Source organism: Xiphophorus maculatus, chromosome 5 (genome assembly GCF_002775205.1).
Source record: "Xiphophorus maculatus strain JP 163 A chromosome 5, X_maculatus-5.0-male, whole genome shotgun sequence".
Taxonomy (NCBI): Eukaryota; Metazoa; Chordata; class Actinopteri; order Cyprinodontiformes; family Poeciliidae; genus Xiphophorus; species Xiphophorus maculatus.
In genome coordinates, this window is record NC_036447.1 from 29,458,852 (window position 1) to 29,475,869 (window position 17,018).

At 39.0% G+C, this 17,018-nt stretch overlaps 1 protein-coding gene across 4 annotated transcripts in view; it reads right to left on the reverse strand.

Annotated features, from left to right (window-relative positions):
* LOC102235921 (prominin-1-A-like) overlaps positions 1 to 17,018 on the reverse strand; it is a 33,196-nt gene that overhangs the window by 7,121 nt on the left and 9,057 nt on the right. Inside the window, exons 2-21 of one of the 4 annotated variants that reach the window (XM_023334256.1) lie at positions 13,160 to 13,221; positions 12,741 to 12,767; positions 12,456 to 12,661; positions 9,153 to 9,273; positions 8,977 to 9,040; positions 8,672 to 8,761; positions 7,371 to 7,588; positions 6,440 to 6,514; positions 6,274 to 6,337; positions 6,145 to 6,153; positions 4,819 to 4,978; positions 4,429 to 4,581; positions 3,353 to 3,476; positions 3,128 to 3,231; positions 2,399 to 2,483; positions 2,167 to 2,313; positions 1,310 to 1,381; positions 1,053 to 1,145; positions 706 to 723; positions 19 to 72 (exon numbers count right to left, since the gene is read on the reverse strand). In XM_023334256.1, coding sequence (XP_023190024.1) covers positions 19 to 72; positions 706 to 723; positions 1,053 to 1,145; positions 1,310 to 1,381; positions 2,167 to 2,313; positions 2,399 to 2,483; positions 3,128 to 3,231; positions 3,353 to 3,476; positions 4,429 to 4,581; positions 4,819 to 4,978; positions 6,145 to 6,153; positions 6,274 to 6,337; positions 6,440 to 6,514; positions 7,371 to 7,588; positions 8,672 to 8,761; positions 8,977 to 9,040; positions 9,153 to 9,273; positions 12,456 to 12,661; positions 12,741 to 12,767; positions 13,160 to 13,221 — 1,946 coding nt within the window. The remainder of the gene's footprint in view (positions 1 to 18; positions 73 to 705; positions 724 to 1,052; positions 1,146 to 1,309; positions 1,382 to 2,166; positions 2,314 to 2,398; positions 2,484 to 3,127; positions 3,232 to 3,352; positions 3,477 to 4,428; positions 4,582 to 4,818; positions 4,979 to 6,144; positions 6,154 to 6,273; positions 6,338 to 6,439; positions 6,515 to 7,370; positions 7,589 to 8,671; positions 8,762 to 8,976; positions 9,041 to 9,152; positions 9,274 to 12,455; positions 12,662 to 12,740; positions 12,768 to 13,159; positions 13,222 to 17,018) is intronic. The other 3 variants (XM_005809392.2, XM_023334257.1, XM_023334258.1) reach the window with 3 other exon arrangements.

Below are 17,018 nucleotides of genomic sequence, written 5' to 3' on the forward strand. Positions count from 1 at the left end.
TTGGACAGTTTTACTCACAGGCAGGTCGTTGGACATCTTCTGCAGCAGCTTGATGCCCTGGCTCAGGGTGCTCTGCACAACAAGACACAAAAACAAACAGTTTGGTATAGGTCTTGATACTGAAAAATTATTATTGTGTATTTTACATTACATTTAGAATTCCTAATTGCACTTTCTGAACCATTTGAAAGAACGTTTGTTGCAGTTTACTTTTTCCATGTTTGACTAAGGTAGTCAATCTGTTGTTTTTGTCAGTTTCAATTTCTTTATCATTTATTTTATGTTGGCTGTTCTACTTTTTTTTTAAACTGACTGAACAAATTAAAGTTGTTTTTACATGTTTGACCAGGTTGTAAAGCTGTTGGTGTATTTAAGTGTGCTGTTCCGATGCAGAGTTATCAAATAAATTAGTAATTAAGTATATTTATGTGTGCTTTTTAAAATAGGAAACATTTTAAGTCAATTCAGCACCATTTTTCTGTACTGAATTGGTATCGGCCGATACTGAACCTCTGATATCGGTATCGGATGCGATAAAAGTGGATCAGTGCATCCCTGGTGCAATATATAACTAAATCAGGCATGGACACTACATACAAATAAAGGGGCAACAACACGATTATAAACATGTTGCTACGGTCACAGGAACACATGAGCCACGATGTTACAGCAAGCACAGACAGAAAGCACCATGCAGCAGCTTACCCGCGCTCGGACATATTTCTGTTACCACGGGAACAGATAGGGAGGGAAGGAGAAGTTAGAAGAAACTTAAAGGGGTTTGCAATGTAAAGTGACTGCAATGTGTTGGACGTACTTGTGGATAATAAATCAGTAACAATATATATTGTGATCAATATAAATACATAATACATCTGACAGAATATTCAATATTTAGAATATTCACTGAACTCCGAGCCAGAAAAGCACAGCATTGTGGAGGATGGAGGCAGAGAAAAGGCTTTAGCTGCTCAACCTCTCACTGTGAGCTAAGCAAGGCTGGTGGCATCAACTAACTCAATCCCTCTTTGGTTACCTAGCAACAACCTTACCATGGCTTGCTCCATGGGCACCACCTGCTCCCTGTGGATGCTTCTGATGCTGCTGGCGTGTCCCTTCAGAGCGTTCTCCAAAGCTCCACGGGGCTTTAAAAACACGATCGAACAAATCATTTAGGGTCATTCAAAAATTCATTGAGTAATTGTTTCTCCCTTCATGTTTCTACGGATCTACAGAGATTAGTCTGTTGTATAATGAAAGGCATGTTGTTGCTGGTGTAAGGGTTACCAGCTGTGAAGTTAAGACTCACCAGCTGGTCGGCTTGATCCTCCAGATCAGAGCAGAAAGACAGCAGATCCACAATAGTGACTCCCTTATTCACCTGAAAACAGTTTTACTCTTTCATTAATGACTTAAACAAAAATCCAAATCTTTGTGATCATCAAGAGGAACAAATGAGTCTTTATTTGGCTAACTAGCATTAGCATTTGCAACAGGAAAAGGCAATGAGGATGGAGGAGCTGCGTGCACACGGGCTTGATTGACAACGCTAAGACCCTCCTCCTGGCTCTGATTGGTTGTTTCTAGGCAGAGGAGCTTGATTTTTTTCACAGATAATCTGTCTCAGACCGTACTATCATAACATTTTGACAGTCTCAGCAAATAAATATTTACATATTTTTTTATTTTTTTCACAAAAGTTACATACTGCAGCTTTAAGATACTAACTGAGGCATGCAGAGTTTGAGCTCTCATTGTTTAAATGTGGTCATTCCCAGGATATTCACTTACAGATTGCCAGCTAGTCTCATTTATTTTTGCAGGACTCAAACTCAAATTTTGAGGGACATTTTGGCCTTACAGCCCTTCCTGGATTCATGGTCAGCAACAGTTGCCTCTCTAAGGGTATTGTTTAACATCATTTGCAAACTACCACAGCTGTTGTTTTCAATAGGGGGTGGTCAAATACATTTAGTATTAACAGCGCTAAGCTTCTGTTTTACCCTTCTAACTTTATCAATAAGTAGCAAAGATGCAATTAAATTTAGCCATAAATATGTTGACGGTTATAAAAATGTTGATTTTCACCTGACAGTGAGACAGAAGGAAAGAAAGACTAAGTTATCTAGACAGTATTTCTGATATAGTTTTTAACACATAGCTCACCTCAGCCAGGTAAGCCGGATAGTCGATTTCTCCAACTCCTGAGTTCGCGAAGTTCATGAGGTTGTCTCTGCCGGCCTGGTCCAGCAGCATGATGTCCCTCAGGTCCACCTGGACTCCTTCCAACACTTTGGCCAGATCTCTGTTGTACTGTTGTGAAGCAGACACAGATCATTGCGACCACAGCCACTCTGCCCCATCACAGAACCACAAACTGTGAAACGCCGACACTCACCACTGTCCTGTTTAGGAACGAGTTGATGTTGAAGATGTTCTCCAGCTGCAGAGCGTGATACAGGCCGTTGTTCTCATAGCACTCCCTGGTGGACAAAACTTGTCATTACACACGGGACCTCAGTTTCCATTTTTCAGACTTTCAGAGGAGAATTTGAAGATTTCTTGACCAGTTTTGTGAGATATTAAAACAATGTGCAAAACCAGATTACAGCATCACTTGTGTTATCTGCTAAATAGCACTCATACATCAAACCTACACATTTATGTTTCACATAAAAAAAAAAATTCAGGACTTAAAAGAAAATCATAGTAGTTATTGAGAAGGAATGTATAATTTTAGGGCCATTTTAGATAGAAAAAAGAGAAAAGGACTAGTACAGTTCGCTAGAAAAAACTCAGTAATTTTAACATTAACCTCAGACATTTCTAGAAAACACAGGGATATTTCTGAGTTTCAGAAGTAAAAACTTGAGAGAAAAACCCCCAGAAATGTTCTAAAGTTTAAAAAGTAAAAAAACTTTTGACTTCTAAAAATTTTCTGAGTCTGAAAAGTCGTAAATTTACTTGGAAAAACTTCCAATTTTTCCAAATCGCTTCTAGAAAATTTCTGAGATGAATCTCAACAATTTCTGAGTGTTTTCTTGCAAATGTTTGAGCTTTGGAGCTCAGATATGTCCTTGTTTCTTCAGGATTACATTCAAATGATAGAAAAGAGTGTTTTCGGCACCTGTACATGCTGCCCAGAGTCAAGTCAATGTTTGGATTCTGGAAGAGCATCCCAGGAAGAAAATTACGTTTTTCAGGATGAACCAGGAATGGTGTATCGATAATCTGCACAAACACAAATGTGAACCAACAAAGCAACAATTTAGTCCACTATTCTGATCAGATATAAGAAAACAGATATGGAAGAAACTCAGGTTTCCTGAAGGGAGATTTCTGTCTTAGGTACCTTGAACAGCTGTCGGTTGGCCAGAGGTTCACATATCAGCTTCTCCACGTTGCCTCCAACAACAAACAGAGTGGTAACGAGACCCATCAGCACCCAGGCAAAGATAAAGGAGAATCCCACACCTCTGAATGAAAGAAGATCAAAATAACCTCTAAAACACACTTTTATTAATTATCAAATTTGTCTGTAATTTGGTTGGTAAAAAAGTCAGAAAAAGCAACTGTAATTGTGAACATTTTGGAGGTAATATTACATTTTTGAAAAGTATGTTTATCCATTAAACAACTGTCAACCTTTAAAAAAATCTACAAATTATGTTTTTTTAAACAGTTTTTCTCATTTATTGACAACAACAAAAAATACCAGCATTTGTAAGACCATCGATGGCTAAGCCTGGGTCGTTTTGACTGTTACAGCTGAAGACGGTGGCCTAAAAGCTGAGTTTGGAGCAGATTTAAAGGGGCAGTATTATATGCTTCCAGGCACCTGATGCCATTTTATAGCATGATCAATTAACACCAGATGTTATTTAGTGCTATGTATGTCAAATATGAAGTAAAAAAATTTTGACTTTCTGATTTAAAACCTTGAAATTGGGTCTCTGTCTCTTTAAGAAACTCCTGTTCTTTCTGAAACGCCGCCTTCAGGAAGTCATCTCAACATCTCTCCTCTATTATTCCTTTAACAATGTTTTTACCAGCATTTCACTGAGACGTAGCTCCTGTAATGAGCTCAGCAGATGTACAGTTCCAACAGGTGTTTGCTAATTGCTGCTGGCTAGTCTGAAGGAGCTTGGAAGCTTGGAAACTCCAGCTCTGAGGAGCAGCTTCCTCTCAAAGGTGTCTAGGTCCACCCAGGCGTTTTGCACAGCTGAATGGTTGCCATGGAGATTAAAGCATTTCTCAAACATGCATGAAATAGTCACGGCAACACTCCTGCTATGTTTCTGAACAACACGATGTAAAGATCAAAAAAGTTGATTTTACATAATACCGCTCTCTTAAAGGTAAATTGTCACAGTCGCTTCAAAGCTCATCCTGATATAAATCTGTTGGTGTGTTGCTATGACAACGTACGCCATCAGCAGGTTTCCGCCGGTGTTGGACAGGCAGCCGCGTGTGGTCGGACTGGCCTGCTTGTCGTAGCCGCAGGTGCCGCAGAGCAGGCCCAGCATGTTGAAGGCCAGAATCAAGACCACGGTGCAGAGAACGGCCACGCAGGCGATCCACCTGCAGCACAGAAACACGTTTAACACGCTTTACTTCCTAAACCAAGAACCCAGAATATCATCTAAGTCTCAATTGAAAGTTTTTCACAAAAAAACCCCAGGAAAAACTCAGATGTCTATTATAAAGAAATGGTTGATGGGTTATTGCTGTCACTGAGCAAATCGAAGCTAGTCTCAGCTGATCAGAATAAAAAAAGACAATCCATTTCAACATGTCATGGGATCAAGTTTCACCAACCGGTAGAAATCCATCTGGTCCACCTGGGGGTAAAAAGACTCGATGAACTTGTGTCTGTCGTTGAGAAAAATGGTGAAATTGGCGAGAGAGGATTCCACTGGGAACATCTTGGAGAAACTGATGATCTCATTTCCAATCTTATCCAGCATGCTTTTCACTCCTGCAGCAACACACATCGACACAGAGAACCACTTCAAATGAAACACATTTACTGTTCCTCAGGAAGATAAGCTTACACTTCACATCGTCCTTAATACATAATAGTGGCAGCATCATGCATTTGGAGATGCTTTTTGTCACCAGGGTCAGGGAATCTGATCTAAATGCAAGGCAAGAAGAGAGCACAGGTCAATAATAATGTGCCAGAAAGGCCCAGTCAAAGTCTTAGGTCTAACTAGGACTCCGTTGCGAGATATTCACAGATGCTCTCTGTCCAATCTGACTCAGGTTGAGTTGGTCTGAAAAGAGGAAACGTTAAAAATAAAAGAAGATTTACAGCGGAGGTTGCGTTACAGCGTTTATTTAAAACACTCTGAGTACCAGAGAAGGGTCCTATGTTAACATTTCTACCTTTGGAGCCCAGAGACGGGTCGACTGACCTGAAGGATTTTAGCTAGCATCCTATAACCAGTTTTGCATGATTTTCCACTCCTCCTTTCTGGCCTGACGGTCAATGGCCACGTTTACAATTGAAAAAGGGATGCTAATTTGAGCCATCAGAATCGTCAGTTTGGACTCAGGTCTTTTGACCCTCTTTCGGGACTTCAGGGGGGAGGTCGAAACCCTGTTACTCCCAGTTTAAGGGAGCTGAATGCAAATGCATGCCACACTGTAAAACAAAGTGGCAACCCATTTTTCTTCCACCTCACAGTAAATAACTGTGTTTTGGTCAATCACATAAAATCACAATAAAACCAGATGAAGGTTGTGATTATAGCGTGACAAACTGTGAAGGTAAAGGTGTGTGAATACTTTAGCATAAGATTCAGCATAAGTTAGACCAGCTGTATCTGCGTTAGAAGAATGATGTCCAGATGATCTGATAATTGTTGTGTTTAGTGTATGATCTATAAATTTAGGTTCCAGTTTTTTGAAAATGGAGGCATGTGTATTATGTAATACATACCATAAAATCAATACGTATTTACATATAATCAATGTTGACATTTTTTGGCTTATCTTAGTAGCTCTTCATTTCACCCTGAATTGATTCTCTTTATTATCACACAGAATGTAAAGTCCAGCCAACTTTGAAAAGTTTTCTGAATATGCATAATTAATGTTAACAGCATCAGAAAGAGAAGCATCCATTAGAACATGACTTACGAGGCAGAGCTGTGGTTCGTCATTTAAAGGCAAGCATGTGAACGAAGACAGAGACATTTAGTCAAAGTTCATTTTGATCTCATTGAACCGCAATCTTCCACTCTCAAACACACAGGGATGTGTGTTTACCTGTGACGATGTTCCTGGTCTGCTCTTTCACCATCGCTGGGGTGTCATTAAAGGAGGTGTAACCCTGCAGGCGTTTAAAAAAAAGAACAAGAAACAAAAATGGAAAAATAGCATCAGGTCATATACTGAACTGCAGGCCGCTGATGGCTCAGAAACAAGCAGTTACCTTTTGGACAATGTTGCTGAGATCTATTTTCAGTACAGTGTTTATGTTGGTCAAGGCTTCGTTAACATTTGGAAGCTGAAAGGGAGAACAGAGAAAAAAGACATGTGAGTTAACAGGAGAAATAAAGAACATTTTTATTCTAATTTAATGTTACAATGTTTAAAGGGGCAACATTATGTGCTTTCCAGCCACATACAAACACTTTATAGCACAATCAAGTGCAGTTATTATGTTACCCCCAGTTGTTTATAAAAATGCTGTACATATCTAGTTTGACTTCATCATTTAGCGTCTTGAAATTGGGCCTCTGTTTCTATAAAAACGCCTGTTCTTTCTGAAACTCCATCTTCAGGAAGTCATCACAACATGGCTCCTCTATTAACCCTTTAACAAAGTTTTTACCAGAGTTTCACTGAGAAGTAGCTCCTATGATGAGCTCGGCAGATGAACAGTTCCACCAGGTGTTTGCTAATTGCAGCTGGCTAGTCTGAAGGAGCTGAGTGGGGGAGTCACGTAGGAGGGCTGCTCTGTGAGGCAGAAGCTCTGAAACTGCAGCTGCAAGGAAGAGCTGGAAGTTGAAGGCAGGACTATGTCCACCCAGGTGTTTTGCACAGCTGAATGGTTGCCATGGAGATTCAATGCAACACTCCAGGTATGTTTTTCATGAGGGAATAACATTATAACATGAGGCAAAGCTCAATAAAGTCAATTTTACACAGTACTGCCCCTTTAATGGACCAGCTCAGCACATATTTCTCATGAAAAAAATACACTTTTCCAGGTTTAACTGAATTTTTACTGTATAAATACAAAAGTCCACTGTAAACTTGTGACATATTGAAAATATGCAAAAATCAGACTGGATCCATGGATGTGATTCCTACATCAGACCAGTGTGAAACTCCTCTACTATAAAAGTATTTCTCCTGACCTTGGAGAAGTCGGCGTTGGTTCCGAGCTGAGGCAGGGTGGAGCGGATCGTGTTGCAGGTGGGGGACACGGCGCCGTTGGTGCAGGCCGGGTCCGACAGGGTGTTGGACAGAGAGGAGCGCTCCCCGGCCAGGCTGGCCTGGAGCTTTCCCATTCCCTCCTGAAGGATCTCCAGCGCAGAGCTGACGTTCTCCAGAGCTTCTTTGGTTTCCCGCATGGCTACAAGAAAACAACAGAGAGGCAGAACCAAGTCAGAAACTACATTTAGTTATTAAACTACACTCAGCACACTGACCACAAAATCCACAACCAAGATATAAAATATATACAGGTTAATCTACAGAAATCAGAATATTATTTATCTTATTAATACAGTTCAAATAATGAAATTCATATCATCACCTTCCAAAAATAAATTCTTTCTTCTTTTTTTTTTTTGCCAAAAGCCTTTTTTGGCTTATGTCATTAATTTATGAAGGTGGTGATATGTAAAATTAATTACAAACAATTAATTATTATTATGAATTATTTCTAGTAATTCTGATGTTTATAGTTTATATCTAACAAACCCAAAATCTAGTTTTTAATAAATTTACAATAACTTTAGTAAAAAAAAAAAAAAAAACATGCAGCTAGTCACTGACAACTTGCTCTATTAAAGAAGCTTCACAGGAAAATTTAGTGGAAGAAAAAACTTTGATGAAAGGCTGTTGAAACACAACCTTCATAATCTAGGCAAAAGGAGCCTCTACCAAGTACAATCCTTTTTACTCATCTCATTTAGTAAAGTTTTATTTTTAGACATCTACATTTGGGTTTTCATTCATTATAAGCAATAATCATCAAAATTAACAGAAAAAATATTTTGTAATTAATCAATATGACACATAGTCACCTTCCTAAAATAATGGCCCAAGTCATTTTTTGCCAAAAGATGATTTAGGCAAAAATACCCAACTTATTTTAGGAGATGACGATGTGGCTTTGTCTTATAAATTGCATTACTGGAAAAAAAGTTTTAACGATTTTTTCTTTTTTTTTTTTAGATGCACCTGCATAACAAACATGAAGACTGCACTGAGGGCTGTTTCTAACACTCCCACAAACACAACACAAACACGGCACCACTGGACCCAGATCTGCCTCCTTTACCTTTAATAGCACTCTCAACTTTTGCTTCAGGTTAAAAGAAATGAAAAAGGGGAACCATAGAAACAGGGAAGCACAAACAACGATGTGAGGATTTGATTGAATGTAATTAATCGTGTTAATAATCAATAACGTTCGATGAAAGTGGGTCACCTCCTGCCATTCGGAGGGCGACGTCCAGCGCAGGAACCACCTCTTTTTCCAGATGGCTGTGGATTCTGGCTCCCAGCAGAGGTCCGATGTCTGGCATCACACACACAAACACACGCACACACACACACACACACACACACACACACACACACACACACACACACACACACACACACACACACGCACACACACACACACACACACACACACACACACACACATACACCCCCACACATCAGGTTTATGACAACATAAATATTAAAGCCAGAGATATTACAAAAAAACAATAATGTTAATAATCTTACTGTCGAGGTCTGACAGGACTTTGTTCTTGGCAGTGGTGTACTGGGCTGTCAGGTAGTCGATTTGCTGTGGGAGGAAACACACTAACATGAAATATTATTGTCTTACATGAAACTCTCTGTCGGGGTGTGTGTGTGTGAGCGAGAGAGAGAAAGAGAGAGCGAGAGAGAGAGGGTACCGCTGGGGTGTTGTTAGCGAATGTCTTCAGGTCCCTCATGTTGGTGTTTATGAGTCTTCGGGTGCTTTTGATCTGAGTGCTGATGTTATGGTTGGCTGCATAGGCGACAAGAACTCCCAGACTGAAACACACAGATAGAGACAGGGTCAGACATGCAGCGGCCACAATGCACCGGCAGGAGGCAGCATCGCTGCAAAATGCCAACTCCAACTGAAATCCTGCAGCATCAAGCAAACCAATTATCTTTGAAATTACAGAACGTTCATTTCTTGCAAACAAAAAAACTCTTTAATTTCCAGTGTTCATTTTTGTGCTGTTAATCTCCAACATTGTTGTTGCAGCTGTGCAGTTTTTAGTTTGGTGTTTTTTCACTTATTTGCAATTTTGAATTTCCTGGGTGGAATCTGTTAGACTGGTCTGAATTTATTAGTCTTAATTCTTCGGGCTGAAATCGACTCCTGATATTTTCATGATATACATGAAAACAAAACACAAAGTTGACGTTGCTTAGGTCCTTCTCTGCTTCAATATTTGTCATGTTTTTTTAAAAATTTTAGATCAAAACTAAACCACTTGCAATTAAAATGATTTCTTGCTTGTTCTTTATGGAAAAGCACATTAACTTCAGAACGTTAACTTCATCCAAGACTTGCAAATGCACAAAGCAGGATTTCAAGGTGTTTTTTATGAAACCTTTTTCAAAGTCAGATTTTTCAGTTTCTCTGTCACTTTTTATATGGCATAAACAACAAAAATATTAGAATATTGCATCCATCTCGGGATGTTTTGTCTGTCCTTCAAAAGCTAACAAAATAATCTACATGTGCAATTTTAAACCAACTCTAGAAAAGTAAACATTTTTCCATAATCCTTATTGTTTCTCCCACATGGTTCCAGAGCTAGAAAATGCTTTAGTCGAACTTTACTTTATTTCTATAATACTGAATGAATAGTATTGAGTGGTGAGATGGAGTAAGGCCAAAAAATAACTGAGAAAAAAGTTCATGAGAGAACAAATGCCCTCTCAGGCTTTCTGTATGAACATGAGCAGGTTTGTGATATGAAAGGCCCCATTCAGATGGAGACACAAGGACCTCTGCAGTCAGTCAGTCATATCAGTGACACATAGCGATCCTGCAGACCCTGTTCCTGTGCACAGGTCAGGTGAACAAATGTCACATTTACAGTTACATGTTGGAGCTCTGCTCTGCATCACTAGCTGTGTTTCCATCACAAATCTTTGTCTATATTCTGCTAATGGTGGGAAACACCCCCCGCCCCACAATTTTGCTATTTCCATTAAATAAGAAATGAAGGTAAAATCACATGTGAATAAACAAGTTCATGCGGTAAGTCTTTAAAAATCATGGCAGCGATGGCTGCAAACAGTTACGTGATACATATTCATAATTTAGCCCTGGTGCTAGTGCTCATCATCTATCAGCCAATCAGAGGAGACGTTCGCGTCTTGTTCAGGCGTTGGGGCAACTAACCCGACTGCAAGGAAGCAGCTAAATATGCAGCGTTTTGAGGAAATTATGATTTTACAGGAGAGTTATGGATTCAACACGTTGGACTTTTTAAGAACTGTGATGCTGTGAGAGCTCTGGTGGAGCCGGCTGCAGTTTGTTCGAAAAAAACAAAAACAAACCATCATTCTACTACTACTTCCTGTCGTCTTCTTCATTGTTTTCAGCAGTGGTAACATTGGGTTATTGATCATGTGACTTTGATGATGTGAAAAAAAAAATTGTCGTTGAAGTTCTGCAAAAAAAATCTATTTCAATACGGCTGAAAATCCACATCATCGTAGCGCAAAACTGTGAGGTTTTTCGAAATTGACGTGTTTCCATTAAGCAAATTTGTTTTCAAAATGTCAACTTGCGCAGTTCTATGGTTCATGGAACTCAGGTTGCGAGGATTGTTTAATGTAGGCAGATTTACATATGAGTCATATTCCTTCATGTGTTGATGATGAATTTAACTGAATTCCAGTGATGTTCAGTACCTAAGAGATGCTTTGTATCATCCCCTGACTTATGCTTTTAAACAACCTCTCCCCTAATATTTTCTATTGGTTGGAGTGTTCTTTAGTCTTCACAGTGTAATGCTGCCAGGAATACTAATACTTATGCTAAAATCATTGGAGACACTAACTTTAAAGTAGGTGAATATTTATGCTTTCACTTAATTTATTTTAAATATTGTCAGTTTTGTAGAAATCAGTTTCACTTTGACAGTTTAGGAAGATTTTTGTTGTTATTCTTTTTCATCAAAAAAGAAAAATTTTGTTCCTTACGACTATTTGTAAAAGCAATAGAAAGGGGCATGAAAAATGGTAAGATGTTTCTGGCGGCAAAAAGTATTAGAGGCTGCGAAAAACTTGAATGCAGATTTTATTTTCAGCAGGATACTGACTTTGAACAGGTTGAACTAGTTAGAAGCTACAATAAAATGGTTTACATAAAAACATATCCATGTGCTAGAATTCCCCAGCAAAGGCTCAGTTAAGAAACACTAGAGTTCACAGACACAACCTGTATGATTTGTCTGAGTTTGAGCTTTTCTTCAATGGAAAATTTGCAAATGTTTCATCAGAACTGGAAGAGACACATGGCTAAAACTAAACTGAAGTTATTATCTTTGGATGCAAAGAGGAACAATCGAGAGTCAGCACACAGCTTCTGTTATTACAGCTAAAAACTGACAATCTGGTCTGAAATCTGGGTGTAGTGATGGACTCTGACCTGAACCTTCAGAGTCACATAAAGACAGTTACAAAGTCGGCCTTCTATCACCTGAAGAACATTTGCAGGACTAAAGGCCTAATGTTCCAGCTTGATGTGTACCTGCTTGATGATTTTGATGATGGCATTTGATAAAATGCAATGTTTATTGCTTGTTTCATAAGTTGTTACTGTGCTACGTTTTTATGGTGTAAAGCACTTTGAACTGCCTTGTTGCTTAAATGTGCGATGCAAACAGACTTAACTGAAAGTCTAGCCATTGTAACAGCAGAGGAAGGTTGTTCTATGATTTCTTTGCTAAAGAAACTGAACACAAATGTACATCTACACTTTTATGGGTTGTTAAAAAAACTTTCAAAACCATGAATCATTTCTCCACCACTGCATGCACTGCTTTGTGTTGGTCCGTCACAGTAAATCCCAACAAAAGAAACTGAAGTTGGTGGTCTTAATGTGACAAGACTGTTCCACGCTTAAAAGCTCTTCCTCTTAACTAAACCTCATGAAGAGGCGAACTAACTGCCTGGCGACAGCCGAAGAGAGGAGGAGCACTCACATGATGAAGATGGTGGTGGCGATGAGTGAGGCGGTGAAGAATCCTCGGTGACAGTCCGCGTTCTTCCTCTGCCTCTGATGCATCTCACCGCCGCAGTTGTCGCAGCATCGACACATGCAGAAGCAGGTGGCGACGATGGGCGTGAGGACCACGAACACGATTCCAAAGACGCCGCAGATCAGGAATCCAGACTCATAGTGGATCCACTGCAGAGGGACAAGATGGTTCGTCAGTGCACGGTCAGACTGAGGCTTAGGGTGGAATCTGAGGAGTAAAAGGGTTTACCTGTAGCAACAGGACAACGTTTTCTGGCTGGGAGAGCCACAGCGTGGACAGAGGTTCAGGAGGAACAACAGAAACATAAAGCAGGATGAGAATCACAGCAAATATTGTTACTGAAGCAAATTCAGATGATGATCTTAAAGATAGTTTTTGTAGAAACTTTTGTAGTCCCATGTTATCCCTGTTGTTTTTATTGTTGTTTTCTTGCAAAGTGAGGAAAATCTAGCCAGGCTTTCTGCAAATCTGCAAACGGCTTACACATACTCACAAAATGTCTGGGTTTTTTGGTGGAAATTTACCCTTCCTTTTTTTCTTTCACTGCCCCTTACATGCCACTGTAAAAACCTCATCCACAAAGCTTTAATGACTGGGAAAAAAATGAAGTTCTAATTACAGTTTTAAACTCTTTAAACTCAACATACCTTTCTCCATTCTTCTACTTTAACTCCTCCCATATTTTGCTGAATGATGCTAACAATAAGATCTGAAAGAAAAAAAAACAACAAAAAAACAATTTCTTTATGTAAGTGCTTTGAATGTGCAGATAATGTTATGAAAAGAATAAACACTGATTCAGAGAGAGTACAGCTAAAGGTTCGGGACAAGAAATGAAGCGGAAGTGGGGGGGGAAAAATCCATTTATCTGCTCACAGACAGGACAGATTACACGGAATCACTTTTTTTAATATCCGAGGACAGTATTGTGACGGTGTTTCCTCTTGCATCAAACAGCTGTGTGTTTACTGAGAGCCGCTTGAAGCGAGCCAGCGGGACTCCAGCTGGCTCCAGCTGTCCGAGTGTTTACTGTATATAGGTCAGCCGACACTAAGCCTTACCTGCTGAACGTTGACTCACCTGCTCTGTTACTCAGCAGGTAAACTGATTCCTTCACACATACGCTCCTATTAGGACATCTGCTCACAGTACATCTGCCAGAAGGTTAAAAAAAGTGGCGGATGTTTATTGATGATCTGAAAAGATTCACTTTTTATGTTGATTTCCGTTTTTTTTTAGAGGGGGTATTATTGTTTCCAGGCACATGGTTCCATTTCATAGCAAAATCAAGTAACTGTTACATTGAGCAGAAAAAAAATTTAATAAAATTGACATTGTAATTTAACGCCTTGAAACTGGGTCTTTGTCTCTTTAAAAACTCCTGCTCTTTCTGAAACTCAGCCTTCAGGAAGTCATCAGATCACTCCTCTATTAACCTTTTAAACAGGTTTTTACCAGCGTTTCACTGAGTAGTAGCTCCTGTAATGAGCTCAGCAGACATGCAGTTCTACCACCAGGTGTTTGCTAACTGCTGCTGGCTAGTTTGAAGGAGCTGAGTGGGGTGTTTGAAGGGGGGGACTGCTCTGAAACTTGGAAACTGCAGCTCAGAGGAGGGGCTTCAACCTCGAAGGCGGGGCTAGGTCCACCCATGTGTTTTGAACAGCTGAATGGTTACCATGGGAGATTACAGGGTTTCTCAAACATGCATAAAAGAATCAATGACACACCACAGGTATGTTTTTCATGAGGAAATAACATAATAGCATCAAAAGTTGATTTTACATAATACTGTCCCTTTAATTTTTTTTTCAAAAGGTTACTCAGGTACAAGTTCAGGTACAAGTTTCCATCTCCATGTGCTTCTGCAGTAATTTTAGTAAGCTGGGAAAGTTTCATCATTGTTCCATGTTTTATCTGTTTGTTGATTATGACTCTCAATGGGGTCTGTTGGAGGACCAAAGCCTCAGAAATGAAGCTGTAACTCTGTCTAGACTCATCTGTCCTTCAGCTTCGTTCAATCAGGACTTCATGTGTTGCATTTTGAGGTCTTGCTGCCTGCTTCATGTTGTCAGTCAGGTTCTATTAAAGTGAAATCTACATGTCAGGCAGTAATCAGATCTGGGTATGAAAAGTGAAACTAAGTAAAGTTACGTTTATTTGTGTATCACATTTCAGTGATAATGCAGTTCAAAGTGCTTTAGCACTTAGCATCTGACAGAACACAATGTTTATTGCTTTTTTTTTTTAAAGTGATGAGTATCAACAAAATTATCAAAACACATCAAATACATTGATCAATGTTCCAGCTCTGAAGAGGTGGGTTTTTAGCCTTGATTTAAGGGAGCTCAGCGTTTCAGCTGTTTTGCAGGTTTCTGAAAGTTTGTTCCAGACTAAGCCAAGAAATGTGATTGGTCATAGATAATTTATGGTTTAAGAAGGAGTTATTTTTTCATATGCCGGTTTGGGTATTTTTTTTCTCCCCTTAGTTGTTTAAATCACCCTCTGAAAACTGACTTTTGTTCACTAAGGTCGTCTATGATATTATTTATTTACATAAAACATTCAAGTCTCAAGAAACCAATTAAATGCTTTATGTTTACCCTTTCCTGATTCACCATTAGACAATGCCAAGTTTAATTGAATTATCAGATCTCTTAAATATATTTGTAAAAGTACAGTCCTGAACAGAAACACAGTAAATTATTTTGGCGACTAAATTATTTTACACCATAAAAAATAACACAGAAGGTGTAAACAAGCAGAACAAGCAGATGGAGGTCAGTTTATCATGTGAACGCTGACACAGCTGTCACACTAGACTCACCATCAGAGGACTGAAAAGTGACCCAGATTAATCCCCAGGATGCTTAGCAACAGCCTGTTCTTACCTGACTCAAACATTTACACTTGTCTTAGCTTACAAACAGATTCATCCATCATGATGGATGAACTCAAAATCAGTCAAATCTTTGAAACTTCAACCATTAAGTCCCAAAAAAGTGAAAATGTGGAGAGAAAAAAAGAAGAAAAAAAACCTACAATGATTTTATTTATAGACATCTGATTTTAGCCTTTCGGTATTTTGTTCTGTCCGGATGTTCATCGCAGATCTGGTTTTAAAAATTCTGCCTAATAATTTCATTGACTTGTAAAACTGTTACTGCTAAAATCTGGGAAAATGTTGCACCTTTGAAAAGTACCAGAGCTGCATCAATCAAACGGCAGCAGATCCAGATCTGACAATTATGTCTTAACTGGTGCTGATCTGTGATTGAGTTGTTGTTTTTTTTTCCTTTTCTCCAAACTCATCAAAGTTGAGAATTCCCAGCATTTCAAGGCTGTAAACACACCAGCCAAACTCTTGCACCTTGTTTATGCTCAGAAAACATCAGATGAAGTTTAGGAATCAATAATAATAAAAAATTTCAAGTGAATATAACTTAATTTTTGTTTGTACAAAACAAGTGGAGTGAACCTTTGGATGAAAAATGCTTGATTACTTAATCTATTTAAGTTGAGTCCATGCAGAAAAAGTTCAGTATTGGATTGGCCAACAGGGTATCCCACAATGCATTGTTTCATCACCAACAGCGACTAATTAAACCACTTTTTATTTGTCACAAAAATTAAAAGATGTTTAAGGTGGAAAGGCAGACTCCAAAACTTCATAAAGATTTGTGTATCATTTAAGTAATTACAATATACTCAGCTTTGTTAAGTTACGCTAACTAAAATTGCGGATATTACTCAGGCAAATTAACCTAAAAATTATGAAGCAACAAGTTTGCATATATTCTTAGTTAAGGGAACTAATTATGTTTTACAGTAGTTAAGTTTTTTGTACTATTATGTCATTACAACTTATTCAAAATGATCAAGTAAGTCAAGTTGTGTAAACGTAAGCTGCATAGCGTACGCATGCTAACATTTTTAAGTTTTTAATACCTGATATTTCTTTGGTCGACGAGTTTGCATAATTTTTTAAAAATAAACTCCACTTCTTGTGTTTTACAGTGTACAACCTCCATCAAAGAACCTCTAACCAGTATTGGCTGTGGCCAGGCTAATCAGGGTGTCTCTAAATAATGTTTTAGTGCCGCAGGTCAACTTCATAGAGGCTGTAAACTCTCCTCGATACATTTAATCTCATCCTAATAAGCCTTTCTTGTGAGTTTAAGGAAAAGCAACAGTGATTTTGGATATTTCTCGGACCATCTGGTTAATCCTCTCAGCTCCATACACTCTTCAAAGTGAAAACAGATTTTTTTTAGCTTTTCTTTGGTTGCTGTGTTGGGATGTGTTTGAAATCTGTGCGGAGAACATGGCAGACGCCGCCGGGGGAAAACGCTGCGGCTTACTCTGCAGATATGAGCATGTGAGCATATCTGAGTTGTGCCGGTGCCACCTGTTGTTGCTCAGCTGCTTAGCTAGCGTAAGCCACTGAGGGCAGTAAAGCTTAGACAGCTTATTTCAGTGACCCCTTATAAGAGGTAACTACTGTAACGG